General features: G+C 28.3%; 2 protein-coding genes across 2 annotated transcripts; one reads left to right on the top strand and one right to left on the bottom strand.

The window, feature by feature from the left end:
* The first annotated feature begins 976 nt into the window (after window positions 1-976).
* Window positions 977-6,715, top strand: LOC112771202 (RNA pseudouridine synthase 7). The gene is made up of 12 exons (XM_025815852.3): window positions 977-1,186; window positions 1,285-1,328; window positions 1,455-1,532; window positions 1,980-2,080; window positions 2,167-2,254; window positions 2,877-2,955; window positions 3,191-3,273; window positions 4,068-4,133; window positions 4,569-4,625; window positions 5,045-5,155; window positions 5,660-5,898; window positions 6,266-6,715. The coding sequence occupies exons 1-12, from the start codon at window positions 1,072-1,074 to the stop codon at window positions 6,375-6,377; spliced, it is 1,173 nt and encodes a 390-aa protein (XP_025671637.1). The 5' UTR covers window positions 977-1,071; the 3' UTR covers window positions 6,378-6,715.
* A 14,529-nt stretch (window positions 6,716-21,244) lies between these two features.
* On the bottom strand, window positions 21,245-24,409 carry LOC112772012 (bidirectional sugar transporter SWEET10). Its single transcript, XM_025816892.3, has 6 exons — window positions 24,199-24,409; window positions 23,434-23,470; window positions 23,126-23,336; window positions 22,855-23,016; window positions 22,464-22,583; window positions 21,245-21,830 (listed from the first exon to the last, which is right to left on the bottom strand). The coding sequence occupies exons 1-6, from the start codon at window positions 24,242-24,244 to the stop codon at window positions 21,543-21,545; spliced, it is 864 nt and encodes a 287-aa protein (XP_025672677.1). The 5' UTR covers window positions 24,245-24,409; the 3' UTR covers window positions 21,245-21,542.
* Between the last annotated feature and the right edge of the window lie 340 nt (window positions 24,410-24,749).

Raw genomic sequence — 24,749 nt, 5'->3', positions numbered from 1 at the left:
TAAAACAATTTATGCGTAAATTATATACTTCTAAAACTTATATTTATAAATTTAACTTATCATTTAAATCATTGTGTAATTTTTTAAAAAATGTAAATCGACAAAAAAATAGATTAATAAATATCACATAAATGCCACGTAAAAATAATTTTAAAAAATAGAGACTAATAATTTTTTTTAAATATTTTCTTTTTTCTAATTTAATATGTCTTTTTTTTTCTCTTTTATTTTTTTCGCATATTTTTTTTACCAGCATACTTATTAAATGAGTGAACTAATTAATTGATTAACTTAAATTAGTTACATTAAAAAGGTCACTAAGTAGTTTTTATTTTGAGGCTAACATTTGTTCAACCCATAATGCATAATGAGTTGTACGTATATTATTATTTTTTTTTTACTAATAATCAACGTATATTTTAAATTTCTCTCCTTTTTTTTATCTTTTGTCTTTTCACTATTTTATAATATAATTATTTAGTGCAATCACTCTTCATAAATTAAAAAATAAAGATTCATATATAATTATATTCATGTAAAATTAATAGTTAAATATTATAAAATAATAGTTTAATTATTTTATTGGTCTTTATAGTTTTGCAAAATTTTTAATTAGGTTCTTATATTTTTTTTAATTGAGTCTTTGCACTAATTTTTTTTTAATTGGGTCCCTATATTTTTTTTTCCCGTTTTATTTAGGTCCCTATACTAATTTTTTTTTTAGTTGGATCCCTATAAAATTAAGCCAATTACTACTAAAAGGAACTTAATTGAAAAAAAAAATTGATGCAAAGACCCAATTAAAAAAAAAGTATAAAAACCTAATTAAAAATTTCACAAAACTATAGGATCAACAGAATAATTAAACCTAAAATAATTTGATATGTTTAGTGACTTAGTCATTCATAACGAAACAACTTACAGAACGACGTCGTTTAAGGCTTTCGCTACGCCGCACTGAAAACAAAACACTGTCGTTTTGATAACCGCAAGACACTATCCAGTATCCAAGTTCCAAGCTTGAAACTTGAATGCTTTTTGGCACACCCAGTGGAATCATAGCCTCATAGCATGAACAAGAGGAAGAGAGAAGAAGAAGAAGAAGAAGGAATCAGAATGGGAACGGATATCGTGTGGCAAACCCCAGCGAATCCCCCGCACCCTCACGACTACATCTTCCGAAACGGTACCTATTTTCATTTCCTTCAATTCATAATCATCAACTACTTGTCACACTCTCTGCTACCTTCATTCCCTTTTTTTTTTTTTTAATAATTGGCGCAGGAATTCGATATGTTAAACCTTACTACTTCGAATTCATAGCTCATGTTAGTTCTTTTTACTATTTCTCTCTTATCTATTAATTATAATCCAATTTATCTTTTACATGTACGGTGTAATGTAAAAACCCTGATTAAACCCTAGAAAAATGGTGAATTTTTGGCTGGTGTCAGGTTAAGAATCGGTGGGCTGGGAAAACTATTGTGGATTTATTCGCCCAAGAGTTCAAAGGTCGACCTTATGAATATTATGTAAGTATGCAACAATAACTACCCTTTTGCTCACATTTTTTAGTTTGAAGCAAAATATCCTTACTAGTTAGTAATATCATTCCTCCATGATTATGCATTTGAAATTTGTTTCTTGCATTTTTCTTTAAAAAAATATTTCAACTTTTAAAAATAGAGATTAAAACCGGTAGAGGAGAATGTAGTCAAAATTGTCAAATTATCTACGTTTCTCAATTACCAACTTCACATGAAGATAGTTGTATGTGAGTCTCCACCTTAAAAGAAATGGCAGATTCATAGTGGGGGGGAGGGGTGGGAGGACATAACTTATGTGTTTCATGTTATTGAAAACTTAAACTTTATGTTTATCATTGAAAAGTTCCCCCTTTTGTATCATTAACGAGTACCCTTAGCAGAACCTCCAAAGGAAAGAGCGGCTTTTTAATACAATTTAGTTGCTTGTTGTAGGTTAGTGCAGTGAAATGTGGAAGGATTCAAGTTGATGGTGAGAGGGTATCAGTTTCATACATAGTTAAATCATCACAGAAGATTAGCCATTTCGTACACAGGTTTGTCTTTGCACTGAAAGCTTTGCATTTTTACTTTTGTGGTTTAGAAGTGATTGAGCTTGAAACTGATGCCGCAAAGGTTTTAGGCATGAACCGCCTGTGATGGCTTGTGAGGTTCCAATTCTCCAAAAAGAACTAGACGTGCTGACTGTTTGTAAACCTGCATCTGTCCCTGTAAGTATGCATTAACAAGTGAACTATATTTGCTAGTCACATGATGTTTTCATCTAAACTTATATGAAAAACAGCATAAATTGTTGTATGTACCTGCCACAAATATGTAACGTTGCCATCATAGAGAGCATGACTTTTTCAGTATGACTCTCACGTTAAGGGGTTATTCCCTTCATATTACTACCAAAGATACATAAGAGTTAACAAGAAATAGCGAATTGTGTGTAGTGACATCTTTTTTTGGGTTTTCATTTACCACCAAAGGTGTGGCCGAACATATCTAGGTGTACAAGTGTTTAGCCAGTTTCGCAAGGATGTTGGTTGTTTGTTTTTCCTAATGTTTTACATGCATTGTGCTTTTATTACCATAATATCTGCCAAAGATGGATTATGGAGATTAGCATGTTAAATTAAATCATTAACATGATAGTCACCAAAAAAAATCATTAACATGATGATGCTTTTATGTAATTTGAATTGCTTCGTGCAATTAGAAGAAAACAATATCTGGATTTTAATTGGTTTTTCTTCTAGTTACCTAAGTAAATGGTAGATGCTTCTACCTGATCGTTTAATTTGTATGTCATCGGTGCTAAAGCCGTGAATTTTAGCTGTTAAATAGGTTCATCCATGTGGTCAATATCGTAAGAACACTGTTGTTGGCATCCTTCAAGCTGAGCATGGGCTGGCACCTGTATTTCGTATCCTAACAGGCTGTTTTTAGATATATTTTACATTGTTGTCGTCGTCCTCCTCATGTTCTTCTTCAAGAGAAGTGTCATATATGATATATGCTGATAAGGTGTTTGATTTCCTGGCCCTAAAATATAGCTTTCCCTTGTGCCTTTTTGTTGTTATTATTTGGGGGTATACCAACCCAAATCTATAGACTTTATCCATTTGTACCTGCATTTTCCCTTTACATCATAATCTCAGCTGTTCATCGACTAGATCGCCTTGTGTCAGGACTTCTTATTTTAGCCAGAAATGCTTCAAAAGCTGACATTTTTAGGCAGCAGGTAAATTTGCACATTTGTTGTTCCCTATTTATTTCCTATAAATCAGATAAATGGTTGATTTGTGTAATTTTACGTGAACATGACATATACACTGTGCAGCAATACTATGAATAAATATATCTAATGTAATTATTTGACTAAATAGGAGGTGCCATGGTTTATTTAGCAAACCTAATTTGACTGAAATATTACACCTTATAGTTAAAGTGATGTACATAAAGAATTATTGATGGTACTTTACTGTATTTATTACCATGAAGTTATGAAATATAATTAATCTGATTTTGTGAATTGAAGTTTTCTGTTTTTTACTTGCATGTTAGTCTTTTCTATTTTCTGAACTGCAGAGTTACAATGCCTGCATGTAAATTTGATAAGGGGTATATAGCAAGTTTACATGTGTACTTTTGCGTAAATTTTTTAAGTTTAGGTATGTCCAGAGATGGCTGGTTTTGCAGTCAAACTAGATTTGTAAATGACAGTTTGATTATTGAAAAATGTTTCATATCTGCAATTTGTGCGAAGAGTATCCCATTTAGTTTCAGTTGACAATCATGTAACCTATACTAAAAGACAGGGATGCTTGTATAACGTAATTGTCAACTGTTGGCTTGAAAGTGTAAGTACATTTTCAAAATTTTGGTGAGGCTTGCTTCCGTAGCAAAGGGGAAGAAATGAAACAACATTTCAATTTCTTATGTCATGTTATCAACATTCTAACGAGTTCATAACATATAATCATTTGGATTTTTTATTTTTCCAGTACACTATAATGTAGAATTTGATTACTACAGATTGAAGGTGGCTTAGTCCGGAAAAAGTATATAGCAAGAGTAGTTGGAGAATTTCCCAAGGATGAGGTATTTTGTTATTTGAGCTGAATATAATATAGCAATCAAATGATATATTTGTCACAATCCGAATCACAAGCTGGAGCAAATTTAATTAAAAGCTAGAGTTGGAAAGCAAAAGTAAGCATATTTGTATTTGTGATAGAGAAAATTAATGAAGTACCTTTTTTTTTAGTGTTGTTGTCATGCTGCGGAAATTTATGTAGTATTACTCTTCGTTAGAGGATTGCTGTTTATGAAATTTACTGATTACTATGTTGCCAGCCCAGAATAGTTGTTCTGAAAACATTGTTTTTGGAAACATTAAAGGAAAAAATATCACTTGATTTTTATTTTAACTATTGTACATGGAGTGTTTTTAAAAGAATCTCAAAACAAACATGAACAATCAAAGTCTCAGGCAAATTCTCAAGTTCTACTCACATCATCTGTTGATTTTATCAGCTAGTTGTTGATGCCAATATAGACTATAATGCTCGGGAAGGGAGGAGCACAGCGGAGGTGAGCACCTTAATCTCTATAGCTGACAGAGGGTTTTGGTAGCTAGTTCCAACACTTCACATATGTTTTTTTATGCATAACATCCGTCACAACTGCATCAAAATATAAGCAATTATTTAGGACTGCTAAACACTCTTCCTCCCTGTTTTCTACCACTTTAACCATAAGAGATATGACTAACCACTGATTCACTTAATGGTTAATACTTGCCCTATTTATTCACATGTTATGAAAAGTTAGTCATTCAGCTACAATTATGAAATTGATAACTAATGCTCAGCAGAAAGAAGTTGCCAGATACTTTTAGGAGGTTCAACATGAAGTTGATACATTCAGTTGTTGATGAATAAACTCAGGGATGAAAAGTCTGGAAATTACTTTACATGATAAATCTGAATAAATATTTTTCATTAATGCAGGTCAGGGACTCTGCGAAGGGCAAGGCAGCCTCTACAAAATTTACTCGGATATCTTCTAATGGTGCTCAGAGTATTGTTTTATGTGAACCAATCACTGGTCGTACTCATCAGGTAGGAAACTATCAGGTTAATATGTGATCCGGCTTGGATTAATACGAACCCCTAAGAATTCACATGCATGTTGGATTTTATTTTTTTGCTTCCCTTTTTCACTTTTCCTGCTGGTGATGATTTTGATATGTAGTTCTATTTGTGTCTGATATGTTCTTTGTTGAGGTGAACTCTTGCTGCTATGCGGATGCAAACATATGGCATTTTTAGTGCCGAATGTGCTGACTCACCATTGATGTGTTGCGACAATGACAACACTTTCTTCAGTGGGCCACACGTCAGCTATGTTGCTGCACGTCCATATTGTTGTATCGAACACTTTGCTTGTCAATGAAAGTATTCGATTCATTGCCAATAGAGGGAATAAAGATAATGGAATAAAAACCACAGATGCATTTGAAAATCTGAAGTCCACTATGGATCAAAGGCATCCTGCATTTGATCGTTGTCCACTTATTACAATATGAATATATAAATGCTAACAAACACTCGCCTCTGGTGTAGATTCGTGTTCATTTAAAGCATTCAGGACACCCAATAGCCAATGACATGCTGTACATATCAGATGAAACTGTCGATCGATCAAGTAAAGGTTCAAGTGCTGATAGATCAGCTTGCACATCTGCCACTGCTCTAACATCAAGTATTGAGGAAAAAGTCGTCAATGATTGTGAAGAGAAGTCCAATGTGGGTTTTAGCATTGATCCCATGTGTACAAACTGTCCAAATTTGGCACCAAAAGGGTAAGAACCGTTTATCCTAAAAATAAAAAAATTTGCTTCTTGTTTGTAATGTAAGTTGTAGAATATACCTTTATGATTCAATGCTGCATTCAAATCACAAATGATATCCTTTTTTTTTTCTCAGTGTTGACAATATTGCTCTTTCTACATAGATATGACAATATTGCTCCTAATGAGTTTTTTATACTATTCCATTTTACTTTATACTTTTCCCCCCATGCTTTCCAATTTTTGGTTTTTGGTTGTGTGTTTAGTTTGTAATGATATGTAGAAGCTTAGTGTTAATTTTCAGTTTGTTAGCCAGCATCTAGTAAGTCATGATTCATATGATTCCATTCCGAATTTCCTTCTGGTTTTGTGATCGCAGATATGATACCGACGAAGAAGGTCTATGGTTACATTGTATTCAGTACTCTGGCCCTGATTGGACATATGAATGCCCATATCCTGATTGGGCCAAACTCACTCAGACAACTTAACTGCATTTTTCATTGACACAATTTCACATCATTTTGAATGTTGCACATTGTTCTAGTTCTGTAGGGTCAGTGCACATGTTCTTTAATCTTTCCTGTTCATAGGAGAAGAAGAATGTGCATTGTTCATAAACTGTGAGGCTTTATTTGGCTGATGAGATAGAAAGGGAAATTTGTATTGAAATATGAAAATGTCTTGATTATTCATTATTCATTAATTTGAGTTCTAGTTAGCAAAACTCATCATTGTACTAATTGTTTTAGATTTTTTCTTGGGTATAAAGTGTAGTAGAAGAAACATATGATGATGCTGTCTATTTGAAGATGAACACGTTTTGTTAGTGCATTGTGTTCTTGATTTTTGTGTTGCTAAACTTGATTGATTTCCTTACATTATATTTTCCTACAAAGTTGGTTCAAAAGGGAAGCCAAGTTTCTCAAGTCATGATTTGTAGCAGTAACAACAGCTGTCTTTTGCTCTATAATTTGAAACTAATATCTTTGATTGGGTTGTTGAGTGTTTTAGTTAGTGGTTGTTTCCTTTCAGTATTGTTTAGAAGTTTGTGTGTTTTCTTTTCCTTTGTTTTTTGAACTTTTCAAAGTGGTTGCTATTTTGTTCTCTAGTACATAATGTACTTGGGATATGTTTGGTTGGGGTTAAATATTTTACACAAAAAACTTATTTAGGTATATATATAGTTATTGGCTTTATTCTCACTTATCTCTTACCAAACCAAACATTAGAAGAAATGGAGCATAAATAGATATAACATATCTACAACCAGATTACAGCATTAAGCATATAATATCTAGAAGGGAAAATCTTGTTGTACTCTCTAATAGATATTCATGTTTAAACACCTAACTTTGTAGTATTCTCATTTATTTCAACTTTTTCTTTATTTTAGAAAATAGAAAATGTTCTGTATATATTAAAAATTAATTATTATGTATTTGTGTATATTTATGCATTTTTTCAACAAAAGAATGAGTCAGCAAAATAATTAAATTTATCATAATAGAATAATTAAATTTGTTATAGTTGAATAATAAAATTTATTTATATCAGCTTAGTCATTATTTACAAACAGTAGATACTTTGTATTTTTTTTTTCAGCGAGTGATTTTTGATATGTACGTAGCATGATTGTTTATAAATAATTAAGGACTTATTTCGTAAATTTTCAAAGGGTATATATCGTTTAACACATCGATTAATTCTCTCGTTATGTGTTAGGCGAACATTGGTCATGGAATATTTTCTATGTCTCTCTCAACTTCTTAGTTAAAAAATCATAATAAGTAATCAGATTACGCTTATGTGGTTAAATAATTAAGAACTTTAACTATGCGAGTTAGAAATTGAAACAAAAAGAGTTGAGAACTTATATTTGGTGTTAAATGTGTGGTTTCAATAGCATTATTCTACCTAGAAAAAGAAAATAGGGACTTAAAAGGATGTGGCAATATGCATGATAACATGTAGCAAAAGACTAAAGGGATTTTTTTTTCTTTTTTTTTTTTAATGCACAAAAGGGGGATTTTGTTATACCTAACAAGGATTTATTTTGGTCCATATTTTGATGATACGTTAATTTTATTTTAGTGGAAACATCACTTGTAATTTCAACTTATATACTCACTCTTCAATGATCACGTTTAAATGATCTATTAATCACTAGAAATTTCATCAAATGATTAATTTCTTTAATTATATTGTTAATTACTCGCATTAAGTGGATAATGTGATTTGGTTAAAGTCAGTGGGTGGTACCCATATCCCACTTAAAAGTGCAAATTTTCAATATTCTATCTTTCACTTCAAGTGATTTATAATACTTGAATTTTTGTTACCATCTTTGAACTAGAATATCTAAAGAAGGTTCGTGCATTCTTATATTGAGTCTTTTACTTGATAAAATAAAAATAAGATAATTCTTGAATAAACAAAAATACTTCATTGGTCATAGTTGCAAAATTCTCCAATTACCAATAATAAAATAAGAATGAATTCATTCATTAGAAAATAATAAAAAAAATAAAATATTAAGGTTAATATATACTTTTCCTTTTTCTTTATATTCGGATACGGATACGTATACTCAACCAGATAAGAACTAATCATGCAAGTTTCATTAATGAAATCCTCAACCAAATAAATTCTAATCATGTATAGTCATTAATGATAATCAAGATTAGTGCCTTTTTTTGTTCAAATCAACATTATATCTTTGCATGATATATAGGGTATATACTATATATAGTGCATGCGCAATTAGAGGATATATAAATGAGATTAAGAAATCAATGGTATTTGATTTCATTAATTATTAGATTATTGATTATGCATAGACACGCACTTTATATAATTGAAGTAGCACACGTCTTCTTGTCAAGTTGATTCGTTTAGGATACTAAGAAACATTGATATGTCATGTAAACAAATAACTAAAATGTGTCTCAAGGTCTTAATTATCTTAATTAGTAGTAGTTAGTGTAATCATAATAATAAAGATAATAAAGCTAGACACTCAAGTTATTTTTTAACCAAATCTAACTAAGTTCTCTTGTTATACACACGCTTTTTCAACGACGACGTTGTCATCGTCATCTTTTTCGCTTTTCTTCTTTTACTACAAGAAACGTTGAGTACTATCGGATTTACCGATGGAAAAACAAAAATAATCCGCCGGTAGTATGATTAACCTCCAATTTTGTTGTCTGCTGGTAACTTGCGGCGGATTTAGCATCGAAATATGATGATTTAGGGACAAAAAATTTTATGAACATTACCGGCGAAAAAAGTCCAACAGTAACGTTGGCACCATAAGTTGAGCCTTCACACCACTTTACCGTCGAAAAAATTCGACGGAAAGTGTTTTCTTATTTTCTTTTAAAATAATTTGAATGATTGCTACTGTGGAAATTTTTTGTCGGTAAATTCACTGGTGGCGTCAATATTTTTATATATATATATATTTTCAATCTATGATGTATCCCGATAGTTAATAATTAATAGTCAACTATCAATTAACAATGAATAAATTAGTATTTTATCTGAAAACAGTGATTTATATATGATGTAAAGTATCAAATATACAGAATGTAAACACAAAATGAAAGTTTGATAATGAAATACATAGGATAGAACTATGTTGTCATTAATCTTATTCAGATTGATCATCTTCTTCTTCTGGTTCATCATTCTCCTCTTCTAAGGTAATTTCCTAATCATCGAACTCGTCTTCTTCTTTTTCGTCTCCATCAATCCCGTCTTCTTCTTGAAGATCGTTGTCGTCCAGTGGTAGTGTGTCGTCATCTACCCTAAGATCAAAACTAATTCAATAAACTAAATAAAATCTTTTAACAGCTTAAGCACTCTTAATCTCACCCTACTTAACCTACCTTAACTTAATTTAATTTTTATTTACATTAAATTAACATAATAAATCCTAATCACAAACTTCATTACACTAATTTAATCAATAATTTAATAAAATACCTAACAAAATCCTAAACTCACAAAAAAATCTAGAAAAAAAACATTAACAAATTCTAATTACAAATTTCATTACACTAATTTAATCAACAATTTGATAAAATACCCAACAAAATCCTAAACTCACAAGAGAAATCTGAAAAGTAAAAAAACTATAGCAAAATTACCCTCTGATGGTAGCTGCAGGATGGTGGAGGCAAGGTGGTGATAGGAGGCGGCAGTGACAGCAACAACGTGATCACCACTAACGGCCACGAACACTAACAGCGGCGGCGGGGCCGACAGCTTCATCAGTGATCGACAGTTCGAGTGGCGACAACATGTAGTAGTGGCAGCAGTAGAAGCTTCAGATGGTGGTGGCGACGGTGGCAGCTTCAACGCCATAGAGAAAAGACGAGAAGAGAGAGAGAGAGAGGAAAGAGAGAGAGAGAGTTTGCAAAAGTGAGGGGGAGGAGTTTCGCGTTTAAATTTTACCCAAATTTTACCGGCAGAGATTTTTGCCGATAAATCGCCTAAACGCAGGGTTTTACTAAACCGATATACTGGCGGCTAAATACGATGGAAGATCCGCGGGTAAAGTTAGCACTACTGAAATAAGATTTTGCGCCACTAATTACCGTTGAATTTAATGGTGAAATATAAAATCCGACGGTAAGTAATTTTGGGAACAAAATCTTGCTCGTATCCGATGCAATGGCTGTCACTAAATCTGACGGTAAATTTGATGGTATTCAACGTGTTTCTTGTAATGTTTTACACGTTTCTTCTTCAACGTCATCATCGTCTTCTTCTTTTATTTTATTTCTTCTCTTTTTTTCCTTTTCTTCCTCTTTTATTATCACCTTCTTCTACAATTAGGTTAGCTATGATGTGTCAGGTTCTGGAAGTTTAATCAACGCGTGAGCTCATGGCCAATAAGACAAGTATGCATCATACTACATTTGTTTGGGTCTGCATATAATTACTTGGCTTGCCTAATTGACATCATGTTAATTGCTAATTGTACTACTTGTCGTACTTATTCTCTATGTGTGATTGTCTGTTTGTCTGTTTGATTGCTTAAGTTTGTGACTTATTCTCTTTGTCTGTTTGTCTGTTTCTCTATTTAGAGTGTGGTGGCATGTAAGTAATTATATGTGAGGCTGGAGGCCGAGATTTGATATTGTTTTGGGTCGGAGACCAAGAATTAATATTGTTTTGGGTCGGAAGCCGAGAATGATATTGATGTGCCGAGATTTGATATTGTTTTGGGTCGGAGGCCGACGAGATTTGATTATTTTGGGCAGGAGGTCGTGACTGGTTGGGATGGAGGCTGTAATTTAGCAAGTTGTTAAAGGTTGATATGCACTTTGACTTGTGGTGGGTTATGTGTTGATTGATTTTGCTTGGGTCGGAGGCCGTGATTTGATTATGTGAAAGGCCGGAGGCCGGGATTGATTTGTGTTTAAGGTTTAGTAAAATATGAAAGATCAAACTGGTTCAGTATAGACTTAATAAATTTATGTTTGGAACAGGTTGGTCATTCACACAGTTTAAGTAACTTTTAAGATTTTATAATGGAAATATAAATTTGGGTTTTGAATAAGTAACTGTTAGTTTTTGAAAAAATTCACAAGACGAGCGATAATCACTGTTATTGAAAATAACTATCCTTTTTATATATCATTGTATAGTAATTCTAAAACTTCTCTAGTAAGATTGTGTGGTTAGGTTCTCATCTCCTTACAAATTTTTGTTTTTCAGAAAACGGACAAAAAGCTTGCGAAAACGTTTTTGAGTATTTTGGTTGTGCTGCATCTATTTTATATATATATGTCATGTGCTATTATTTTAAGTGTATGTATGTATGTTTCTATAATAAAAGAAAAGTATATCCGGTTTTTCAAATAAAGTCGAGGCGGTTTTTCAGATAAAGGCTCTTATATGTAAAGATATATGTAAAAATCGTCGTAATACTCTTCACTATTAGAGTAGTGCAGCCAGAAGCATGATACTCTTGATAGTAAAGGTGTTACACTCAGAATATTGACTCATTTAACTAATAATTATATTGCAATAAAAATTTATGTGTTATATGTATAAAAATTTCTATGCTATATCGTTAAGTTTGTGCTATATACAAAATTTTTTGTGCTACATCAATAAATTTTTGTACTATCTAACAAAAATTTATGCGCCGAAGAAGTGTGAAAAAAAAACATATGATGCATGTGTGCATATTTTATTTGTTGAGTTTGTGTTAATTTAATTAAACTTGGTTATAAGAACACTTTTTAGTGTATTATCTCGGTAATATCGAAGATAAATAAATCAGTTGGGTTTAGTGTAGGATATTAACGCATATATAAGTCACCTACAAAATTATCAAATTCGAGAATATAATTTATCCCAAATTTAAGATTCTAAATTTACGACTCCAAATAAATTTAATTTGTAATGAACTCAATTAAAATATCTCTAACTCAAACTTATAACCTTATTTTTTTTGGTACATAGAGAGTTAATAGAAATAGAATTATTTATTTGTTTCTTTTTATCAATTTAAATTATTAGAATAAATAACTTCAAAACATGATATTAAAATTTTTATGATTTAAAGAATTAGAGTTCGATTTTTGTTATGTAAAATTCACAAAAACCAAAAAAAAAGAAAATTGTGCATGGAGACATGTGAGAGATATAATAGTTATTATTTGTGTATCTTTTTCTATTAGCTTATATTTTTAAATTAAAACGAGTCTTTTCATGACAAAACTAAAATATTATCTTAGAATATAATGAGGATAAAAAAGTCATTAATCTAGATTTCTAAACTAAGTCATTTGATAACCTTATTAACAACTAACACTCAAAGATTTTTCTATTAAAAGTGGCTAATTAGTCACAATGCAACAATACCTAAATAGTTAACCCTATTAGCTTGAAGCATTAATGTCATTGCCATATCTTGTGATCAAAGAAAACAAACTAATTCAGGTGAACCAACAAAATAATAATATAGGAACATAAAATCTCAGATATATATTATATTGATTATTATTGTTAGTGTTGCAAGTATGAGGAGTGTTGAAGTTAGTCCCACATCAAAGAAAGCAAGAAAGAGTGAAGAGTTTATAAGATGAGAGACCCATTAAATTGACACCTTAAGATTTTGAGTTGAATATGGTGTCTTCTCATCTTATGTTCTCTCGCTTGATTTCTCCCCTGTGGTCGAGAGTTTTCTGCGGTTGGCCCATAAATTATTTGGCAGAAAGTGATAGGGTTTGAATTGAATGGATTATATATTGATGGAAGAAGTACAAAACGAAATTCATGCCAACATAAGTGAACAGATGGAAGCGTTTAAATTGGGGAAAATATAGAACAAGACAAAGAAAGTAGGAGGATACAGTAAGATATGATTTATGATTGAATTGAATCATCAAAGTATGTATGTGAGGTAAGCATGCAAAGCCTACCACAAAAAATAATAATTAATATTGATGCATGACACATGTTAATGCATTAGACATTCAAAAAAAAATCATAATCAATCATATACACATATATTTATATTCATATATCTATAGGACCCCATTATTAGGCAATCATTGGCATGGGAGAGTTGAAGTTAGCCACTAAAAAGCATAAAATAAAAATCATAAAAATATTATTTTGAGACCCAATTCTTTTCTTTTTCTTTTCCTAGTGAAAAATTTAGTTAGGATTTATTTGATATATATTGTCATTTAATTTTATCAAAGTTGTAATAACTTGTTATGTTCTAATTAATTTGTAAAACATTACTAAAAACTTTGGAAGTTATTATCTATATCTCAAAAGATGTTCTCATATCACACTTTTTTATTTTAAACCTATATATTGGCTTCCCCTTACCTAGCTCTTTCACTTTTCTAACCAAAATAGTAAGATTGTGAATTACTCTTTAGAGATATTTAAAAGAAAGATATGAAAATCAAATAAAAAAGTTCACACGCAAATAAGATATGCATCAAATTAACGTGGACGAGTGAATTGATCACTTGACTAACATAAATTAATTATTTTAGAGGTGTTTGTTACGGTACGATGATAAATTCATACGTACCGATATATTAAAAATATGGACAAGTAGTAATAAGCTACGTGGAATTTATTTTCCACATCAGCATTTAATTTTTTCTTTTTTAAATATATATTATATCACCATTTTTACTAATACATCCCTTTTAACTAAATAAAAATAAAAATATATTTTTAATTTAATTTTATAAAAAATCTTAAACATCCTTACTTTATTTGATTAGACAAAAATACCCTTTTAAATTAATCAAATTTTAGAATTCAATTAATCCTAATTTTATAGTTTCAAATAATTTAAACAACAAAACAAAAACATATTAAAAAAAATAAAAATCAATCGTTTTTCATCTTCTCCGATTCCCCTAATTAATCATTTATAGGGTTTTAATAGCACGTGTATTTTAAGGACATTAGCAAAGGGTACTATAAAGAAATATGTTATCAAAAATTATTAAAAAATATAAAATTTTTATATTTCAAAATATTGATTATATCATTTTTAAATTTTTTTTATTATATTATTAATAAATTTTACCGAATTAAATAGAAAAAATGTATCTATATAGGAAACCAGCTCATATGTTAATTAATTGGACATATATCACTTCATTGACGTATGTGAATAGAAGCAGATAAAGCATTATTATTAGAAGAGGAGGGATTTTAGGGTTGTTGTTGATATATGAATATGACACATACGGTAATGGGGAGTGATGTTTTTTTTAATAATTTTAAATAATATATTTTCTTTTTTTTTCTTTTATTTTATTTATTAGTATCCTTTAATTTAAAGTATGTTGAAACCAAACGAAACAAGTGGTTTATTACATCACCTTATCTGTGCATGCTTGTAGGGTTTTGCACGAGAAGAAACCAACCAAGTATTGTGATTCATTGCATGCCATTGTTGTTATCTACTATCTTATATATTTATATAGCTTTCAATTTAATATACACCCAACTTTTTTGAGAACCACCCTTATAGTACTCTTGGCTCACCCATTTTGCGTAAAGCCTTCAAATGCTTATCCTTTCATGCATTATAAACATCCCTCTCTTGTTTGTGTGGGTCCACTTTTCTATTTTGCATTCTCATATGTCTACTCAATTTCAATTTTAATATAATATTAGAGTTTAATTAATCTAATATTATTAAATTATCTATTTGTAAATGTTCATTCTTAAAATGATTATTTTTGGACGGAAAAAAATGGAGTAAAATATAAATAAATTTTTGACTTTTTATTTTGAAAATAAATAAATTTTTTACTAACTAAAAATATAAAAATGTTTTTTATTTTCTAAAACGTGAGATATCTAAGTCTTTTCGAAATATCGATTTGTCTTTATATATTTTGGACGAAAAATTTTTTGTATTTTATTTAAAAATTAGGAACATTTTTGTATTCTCAATTAGTCAGAGACTTATGTGTTTTCAAATTAAAAGGTTAGGATTTATTTGTATTTTTCTCAAAAAAAATGTACTATATATGAATCTCTACTCACGTCTCTTAAGTTACGGTTGTTTTTAAGATTAGAATAAGACAAGACATTGATAATAGTACATAAATGACAGAGACACAGAATTTAGTGTTTTTGTATTTTGTTTAGTGATAAAATAAAATAAATTATGGAAATCTAATTTATTCTCATTTTTTCATTCAAAAAATTTGAGTAGAAAAATATAATAATAAAAAATATAATTATAAAAAATTAACAAGAATAATAAAAGAAAAAATAAAAAATAAGTCATGTTCTTTATTAGTGTTTCTAGATACAAAATATACTAATTTAGTGTCTTTGGACACAGTATATCTCTGTCTACGTCTCATATGTCAAACACGATTTTATGTCTCAATATTTCTGTCTTAGTGTTTTGTCCTCTAAACAAACACAACCTTAAAGATAAGGTTTTTAGATAATTTATAAGTTTTTTTTTTTTTATAAATTAACTTTTAGAATTGAGTTATACTCAATTTTAATTTTAATACTGACAATATAACAAAATTATTTTAGGCAAACAAATCAATCAAACTTTATATTTTCATTATACTAATTATATTAAAAAAAAATATTAACATGGCACTACGTAATTCTTGATGAATATTTGTACACATTTTTAGAATTATTTTCTAATGAATTTCCTATTGAAAAACTACTAATTTCATTTTTATAATAACATTAAATACATTAATACTTATTTTTCTAATAAAAAATTCTCTTATCATTAATGAATTCCTTAAAAGGTTAAAACCACAAAGTGTGTTGAAATTAAAGTCTTCTAATTTCACGTTTAGTTAGTGCATCATAATTCATATTCATGCATTTTCTTCCGCCTACCATTTTGTTAATTCCTTGTCAAACAAATTTGAATTAATTCACATGGACAAATATAATCGAGAAGAAAAAAATAGGTCTATAGCCAGCTAATATGAATGTTAAACAATAACATTACTCATACACACAAAAAAATTATTTAATATTTATATAAAAAATATAGTTATTATTAATTAATTATATATTTAATTTAAATTATTTTTTAATTAATAAAATAAAAAAAAATACATATTAGTTATTTGTTAAAAAAATATTAATGTCAAAATAACGTATATTATAAAAATATACACGTAACAGAATTGAATTTTAAATATATTATTTTTAAATTTTGATGTGCAAATTTTCCGTTAACCAATTATTAAATGATTTTTATTCTCTCTCTAATAATAAGAACGTATCCGTACTTCCAAATTCAAATATTTGAGAGACATTTGGAACAAACTCCTTCATATTTTTTCTTCCTTTATTTATTTATTTATTTATTAATTTAGACGGATTCAAAATTTGATTCACTATTTTTCGATCAAATTAATTTGTCTGACCTAATTTTGACAAAAATAATATAATTTAAATGATTATATATGTTAAATTTTAATTATTAAAAAATATCTTTAAAAAAAGACGTTTTCTACGTCTTTATGAGAGCATCTCCCTGTTATTAAAGGCATACGTACACAATTTATTATGACAGCACAAATAAACAAAAAATGATCAATCTTATTCTTTCTTAGATGTGAAAAAGACGGGATATATAGTGAAAACAAAATTTCGAATTGTCTTGTTCTTTTAATTATTTCAACAAAATAATAATAATAATAATAATAATAAGAATTTTGAGATGAACATTATTATTGTTCCTACCTTGTATAGTACTACAGAATAATTGGTGGACCAATGTAAAATCGATTTGGTTTCAATTGAAATCTGAATATTATTGACAAAAATATCGTACTCGTTCCCTCTTAGAGAATCAAACTCAAAAAGGTTTCAATAATAGTTTCGTTTGTTTTGGGTATTAATCACATTCTATTTTGATGGGAGAGGTCACATTACCATGCATGCATGCAACGGTGTGTGCACATCCACCTAATTTACCTAAGACACGCCTCCTAATTAAAAAATATAATAATATTAATAATTAATTATGTTATGTATAGACACAAAATTTAAGTAAATAAATATCTAATAAATAAAAGAAAATCTCAGATGTAGTCCAAAAAAATGGAGTTAAAATAGACAGTTTTGTAATTTTGAATAATTGTGTAATTTTAGATGTAATAAATTTATAATTATAGATGTTATATATATATAAAATTATGAATATTATATTATATAATGTAATTTTAGATATTATTTCTCTAATATTACTGTTTATTTTTTCCCTTTCCTTTAATAAGGTTTGTCTAACAATTTTTTTTTTCTCTTACAATACGCTGAAGATCAATTCAACCTCTGGTATTAGAATCTTTTATATTAGCAATGATTTTTCTTTTTGATGGATCTTTATGGATTAGTGATGGATATCAATGTTAGCGATTTCGTAGCAGATAGAATCATCGTACCGTAAAACTATGCCACTGCAAAATATTATTTAGCAACGATTATACCAACAGTTACTATTAACCGCTGCTAAAGGTTTAGCCGCACGCTATTTTTCAGCGGGTTATCAACTGTTGCTATTCGTTTGGTAGCAGTTTTCTCTTAATCGACTACATAATCGTTGCTATTTGTCGGATGTAGTGTTGACATATATTATATTATTGGTCAGTAAAAGTGACATCGTTAATAATTTTTGACAAAAAATTTTTATCCGCCAGCTAAATTTATGATGAAATTTAACGACAGATTTTTTATAATATCTATCGCGCGCTAACTTAAACAGAAAAACTCTTTTGTTCAGATGCTAGCAACGGATAATATCAATGAATTCAAATTGGTTACTACTAGCAAAAATATCATCTAAATAATTTAGTATGTAGCACTAGTTTTTATGCTAGGTAGACAAAAAAAACAGTCAGAACTTGCCTTATTTAACATTAATTAATTGTCGCAACAATTAATGAATGCTAAATAAGGCAAGTTATAGCTGATTTTCTTTGGTTACGAAACATTTCCGAGTTTTTATTTCATTCTTAATTGTTTGAAAAATCATATATTTAATATCTCAAATTAAAGTAATGTATCTCCACCTTAAAACGTGGTACCCTATCTTGAGAACTTTATATCAAACTATAAAATAAATTGTGAACATTATGAAACATGGAAAAAGTAAATAAAGGAAGGAACTATAAAAGATTAGGCAAGTGGGTGGTTCTTCCCAATCCCATGAACTTTTTGAGCAATTTCACTTTTTTTTTTCCTTTTTTTTTTTTTGGTTTCGTAAGCACTTATCTGATCTTTGTTATGACTTCCTCCTAATACATTGTTTCCGAATTGATATTTTTAGTGAACATGGAAAGTAGAATAATTATAATAATATAATTAATTATAAAGAGACAATTATTGTTCTAATCCGCAGGTTTGGTAATGTTTTAGTCTTTTAATTCTATAATTGGCGTAGGTTTAACACTCTAGAATGTTAATATAATTTTTAAATTCTTTTTTATCAATAGTAATGTAAATTTTTTAATATTATTTTTCAATTAAATTTGTTCTTTTACATTATTATTGAAATAGTGAGTATTTTCTTTCACAATAATGCATACAAATCAAATAATTTTTTAATACCACTTTGATATTTAATTTTTTACATTGTAGTGTTAAAAAATTTAAAAATTTTGTGGGGCACGAGTCCCACGCTTGTCAATGTGTATTCATTCATTTTATAACAAATATAATTTAAAATTTTTTTATTTTATCATCAACTGGTAAATTTACAGTTATTAAAAGAAATAAAAAAATAATAGACTTTTTAGAGTGTTTATTAATTCATTATTTTATTTATTAAATATATACAATACATAGTAATAATTGTGAGATTAATCAAAATAAATAGTATTTTGTTCTCTTAATGCAAATATATTTTTAAAAACTAAAACTTTAAAAAACGATGTATTATAAATAATGTATATATGTGTCAAATTTTGATAGACTGAAAATGTAAAAATATCTAAGAATTTGATAATTAAAAAATTAGTTAAAAATAATCAAAATTTATTGTATTTAATATTTATTAATTAGTAATATAATTAATAAATATTAAATAAGATGAGTTTAATTTTTTTTAATTTTCTTAACATTATTATTATTTTTTATTTCTTCTTCCTTCACACATTCTTCAAGCACATAATAAAGCATTATTACTATTATTGTTATCTTAATTTGTTAGAAAAATAAAAAATAAAATAAAATGAGACCACATTACTATCATAAAATCATATGTCGGATATTATTAACGACAAATTCTTTATTCTGCCGTCATCAAGATATACATTAAATTACATATTCACCTTTTTTTAATGGTGTCCCTTTTTATCTGCCCCCTTCTTCATTCATGGTGGCATCATCACAAGGGAAAAAAGTGAAACCTCTCTATTCACCATATGACATAAATTATTAAATATATTGTGACAAAAAAAATTTGCATATAGCTTAGGCCTTAGGGTGTATCATTATGAACATTTTTATACGTACAAAATAATTTTTATTTTTGGAGCTAATAACTTTTAATATTGAATTAGGCTTATTCAAAAAATTTTTTACTAGTGTTAGAGTCTATCCTTTTATATTTTTAAGAGATATCATCTATCATAATACTAATATACATAGATGTGAGAAGTCTCGTTAATTGCTAGCCAATTTTAAGATTAAATTATATTTACTATATTTTAATATTTATATTTTTTGGATATAGTTATAGAGTTTCTTAAGAACATTGGTTAAGAGAGTAAAATAAAGAAACCAAATTAAATTAATTGAATGATCAGTTTATTCATATGCTTAAATGAGTGTCAAGAATTCGAATGTTGTCTTGTGTACGTAGTAATTTATTTGTTACTTTTAAATAAAATTCAGATTTATGACGGATTAATTTTTGACCAATTAGACTAGAAAATATTGTAGATAACCAAAAAGAGAGTGAAAGAAAAAATAAAATTTTTTGATGCATTGAATAAATAAAAAATTTAAAATATTAGCATTTATTTTATATTTTTAATAATTTTTTTATAGTATATTATCTATAAGACACTTGTTTTATATATATATATATATATATATATATATATATATATATTAATTAGCATTAAGCATATAAAATTCAAGATTAGGATAGGGATGATTATAGTGCGCTTTAAGCTAAAAGTGCTGCTAATAATTAGCCATAACATCACAAAATAATTAAGTAGCTAAAATAATTAACTCTTTAATATTATTATTATCACATCATATAAAAAGAGAATCCAAGAGTTTGACCGAGAGATACATATATAAATTATTGGAAAAGAGAGAACATAAACTATAGCATGTTTGGGTTTTCATTTAGAATAATTATTATATATAAACCATGATCCAAGCAAAAATTATATATAAGATGAAAAACTTTCACCCAAACCATGGTTATAATAATAATAATAAGGTTTAATTACACTGTTGGTCCCTATAGTTTCGTGAAATTTTCAATTAGGTCCCTATACTTTTTTCTTTTTAATTGGTCTCTGCGCTAATTTTTTTTTTCAATTAAGTCCCTCTTAGTAGTAATTGGCTTAATTTTATAGGGACCCAACTAAAAAAAAAGAATTGGTATAGTGACCTAAATAAAAAAAAAAAGTGTAGAGACTCAATTAAAAAAAAATGGTGAAAGGACTCAATTAAAAAAAAAAAGTATAAGAACCTAATTGAAAATTTTGCAAAACTATAGAGACCAACGGAGTAATTAAACCTAATAATAATAATAACAACTTCTAAATGAAAAATCAATCACACTATTCATTACATATATACGAGAGATTGTGAATCAAAGATATATAGAAGATGTCAAAAGATTGAAGCTTATATATGATAATAATAATAATAATAATAATAATAATTGAACATTAATATATGTACGTATCCGTACAGTAGTACTAGGTGGCCAATACATAATATTACTAATAACAATAATTAACCAAAATTAAAACATAAACCCTAAAATTAAACCACCCCATGTTGGATCATTGAGAGGACCCCACTTGGTCATAATAAAGTGAAGTAATTTTCACTTTTAATTAGGTTAAAAACCTAATTTTCTTCTTTCTTTTTTTTTTCCCTTCTTCAAACTCTTCTTCATTGGTTCACACTTGGTTCTTGTTGTGGAGGTTATCATCATGATGATCTTCTTGATTATTTCCATTTATGTCCTCAACAAGTGTCACATTCACAGCTACATGATTTGGTTCTGAGGGTACCATTGTGCTAAGCTTCACAACATCAATTACATGTCCATTGTTGTTATTATTATTATTATTATTGAGTTCTTGCAATTTTACTGGCTCTTCTAACACCACGTTCTTGTTCTTCCTATAAATCATGTACATCACCATCTGAATAATTCCAAACAAAAATCCAAGTGTATTTGGAAGCTGCAATAAAAATAAAAATAAAATATTAGTAAATAAAAAAAAACAAAAATGTTTAGTAACTAAAGAAAATCAGCCAAAAACAGTCATAACTTCCCTTATTTAGCATTTATTAATTGTTGCGACAATTAATTAATGCTAAATAAAGTAAATTCTGTCTGTTTTTTTTTTGTCTACCTAATATTATCCCAAAAAAAATTGAAAAAAAGTGTAAAATTAAAAATAGCATTTTCTTACACGTATGCATAATTAAAAAGCTAGTAATTCTAATTTTAAATAGTAATGATATGTATGCACTTTGAGTGTGGGCCCCATGTTACACTCTATGATTTTTCTTTTCATGGAAACTCAACACTAATGTAGAAGTAGTGCGCACACTTTTATTTATTTATTTATTTATTTTAATTAACCATTATAATTATCCCTAATGAAATATGATTAAAAGTTGAGCTATCTATCTATCTATCTAACCATGCATAAAATAAATGAGAGAAAAGTGAAAAGGGATGATAGCTTTTAGTGCTATGAATAATTAAGATATTCAAAGGTCAATTATAACACATGAATTATGTGCTCTTATATAGCTAATAATTAATTTAATTAATTAACGGTAGAAATTAAATTAATAATACTTACAGCAATGTAATAGTCATGACGAAGAAGACCATAGAAGAACCACATGACTGCATTTAAGGTCAAAAAGAAAGACAAAGTAAATGGCATGAATTCCACACTTTTTGTCTTCACCACACGTCTCTGCATGCATCAATTCCAATATTTAATTAGTTCCTTTAATTTGGACTAATAATAATTAACATGTGAAATAAACTAACTATGAAAAAAAAATAAAAAAAAATAATTTTTTTATACATTAATAATAACATCTAATTAGACATTATAATTAATTATGTATATATAAAAAATTATTTTTTTAAATATTATAAAAATTAATTGTATGATTTTTATTACACCAATTTGTACAAAAAAATATTTTTTAATTATTAATTAATAATTAATTAATTCTTACCAAGCTGCCAAGAGGAGAAGCAAATACACAAATGTTTAAGATGAGATTAAACCATCCTATAACTGTAACACGTTTGTCTCCTTTTGTAAGATATAAGGTTGATAGAACTATAGCTCCAAATCCAAACACATTCAACAACAGAATAATCTTGATTGTAGAAAGCTGTCACATTAAAAAAAAAACTAAAATTAATTATGAACTTTATAATAATTTAGAAATAATAATAATAATAAATATGGGAGACAAGAGTTAGTTATATGAATATTCATACCCTAGCTTTCTTGGTGGAATAGATTAGGAATATGGCAAGGTATATTGATTCAATAACAATTCCAAAGGTGTTTATGGTGATGAGAAATGTTGCATCCTTCACAAATATTGCATAATAAATCCAAAGTGTTGAACTGAATAGTGCTGTTATGTATGGAATTGCTTGAAACCCTTCTGTGGTTTTCTTCTTGTAAATTCTATAAAAAGTTGGCCTGCATGAAAATATAATATAATATTAATTAATTAATTAATTAATATTTAATAATTAATTAATAATTGTCAAAGTAAAAAAAAAAATTCATCACTTACATTGGAGATAGGAACACCATAAAGGAGATGGCGTTGCCTGAAAAAAATTTAAAAGACAAAAAAAAAAAAAAATTCTTCAGCATTGAGCATTAAATTAAATATCAAATGTTTTATAAATGAAATGCAATGCAATATGCATAGTTTTGGAATTATTATTTTGTAAACATACCTAGAATTCCAAAGATGAAAACTAAAGGAGTGTGTGGCATGGTTGAATGTTGGTTTTGGAATAATTAATTAATTAAAATCTCTCTATTCAAAAACTCCCTTGTGTGAAGTGGGGAAGAAGCTACTTTGCTCTCTAAATTAAATTTCTCTCTGTCACACTCATTTCAAAGAGAATAGAATCCCCTGTATATAGGGTGCATGGAAGGGTATGTGTATGTAGTAGATTATTTATTTAAATAAAAAAAAGAATAATTATTAATTAGTACAATTTTGCATGGACATTATGATTTTATTGAAAGTATGAATGAATCATACGAGAGAATAAGATGAGAAGACACCACATCCAACTCAAAACCTTAAGATGATGATTTTATTGAAAGTATGAATAAATACTGCGAGAGAACATAAAATGAGAAGACACCACATCCAACTCAAAACCTTAAGATGTCAAGTTAATGGGTCTCTCATCTTATAAACTCCTCACTCTTCCTTGTTTTCTTTGATGTGGGACTAACTTCAACACTCCTCACACTTGCAACACTAACATGCATATGCATATGAGATAAGAAGAAGGATGAAATGAATAATGAAATATACCTATGAGACCGCAAATAAAAACCCAGAAATGATGGTTGAACTCCATGAGTCTTAGTAATAATTATAATAGAAGTTAGTTGTAGTATGTAGTAGAATAGAAGAGGATGGTGTATGTGTTATCTCTCTCTTTCTCTCTCTCTCAAATTGCACGAATCGATATGCTTCGAAGAGGGGTGTATTTATATGCGCAAAAAGGGAGGAAGGTGAGTCCAAGTTGCTAAACGCAACAGAGAACAAATATAATGCTAAGTGCTAATTGCTAAGTGCTAACCATCTATTTAGCTTTTAATCACTTTCCAGGTTGTTGCTCCCATCCTAAAACAATTTTTAATTCAATTACGTTATTTCGAATCATATACCCTCTCTTTCTCTCTCTCTCTATCTCTATCTTGCACATTATTATTTGCTTGTGGAGATAGAAACAAAAATCTATACAAATAAAATTAGATATATTTTAATTATTATATATCTTGTTTAGTAGTATTATATGAAATAATTAAAACAAATAAATCTTATTATGGGAGATTTGTGATATTTCAGAAAGTGTTATT

This window comes from Arachis hypogaea, chromosome 18, assembly GCF_003086295.3.
Source record: "Arachis hypogaea cultivar Tifrunner chromosome 18, arahy.Tifrunner.gnm2.J5K5, whole genome shotgun sequence".
In the NCBI taxonomy this organism is placed as follows: Eukaryota; Viridiplantae; Streptophyta; class Magnoliopsida; order Fabales; family Fabaceae; genus Arachis; species Arachis hypogaea.
The sequence above is the reverse complement of the archived record's forward strand: the minus strand, read 5'-3'. Positions and strand labels throughout refer to the sequence as shown.

Coding starts and splice junctions, on each gene's coding strand:
- LOC112771202 (XM_025815852.3), top strand. CDS start 1,072: ATGAACAAGAGGAAGAGAGAAGAAGAAGAAGAAGAAGGAATCAGAATG. Junction 2,956..3,190: donor TGGGCTGGCACCTGTATTTC/GTATCCTAACAG, acceptor TCATAATCTCAG/CTGTTCATCGACTAGATCGC. Junction 5,156..5,659: donor TCACTGGTCGTACTCATCAG/GTAGGAAACTAT, acceptor CCTCTGGTGTAG/ATTCGTGTTCATTTAAAGCA.
- LOC112772012 (XM_025816892.3), bottom strand. CDS start 24,244: ATGGAGTTCAACCATCATTTCTGGGTTTTTATTTGCGGTCTCATAG. Junction 23,471..24,198: donor TTTTATTTGCGGTCTCATAG/GTATATTTCATT, acceptor AATTTTTTTCAG/GCAACGCCATCTCCTTTATG. Junction 23,017..23,125: donor ATTCCACCAAGAAAGCTAGG/GTATGAATATTC, acceptor TTAATGTGACAG/CTTTCTACAATCAAGATTAT.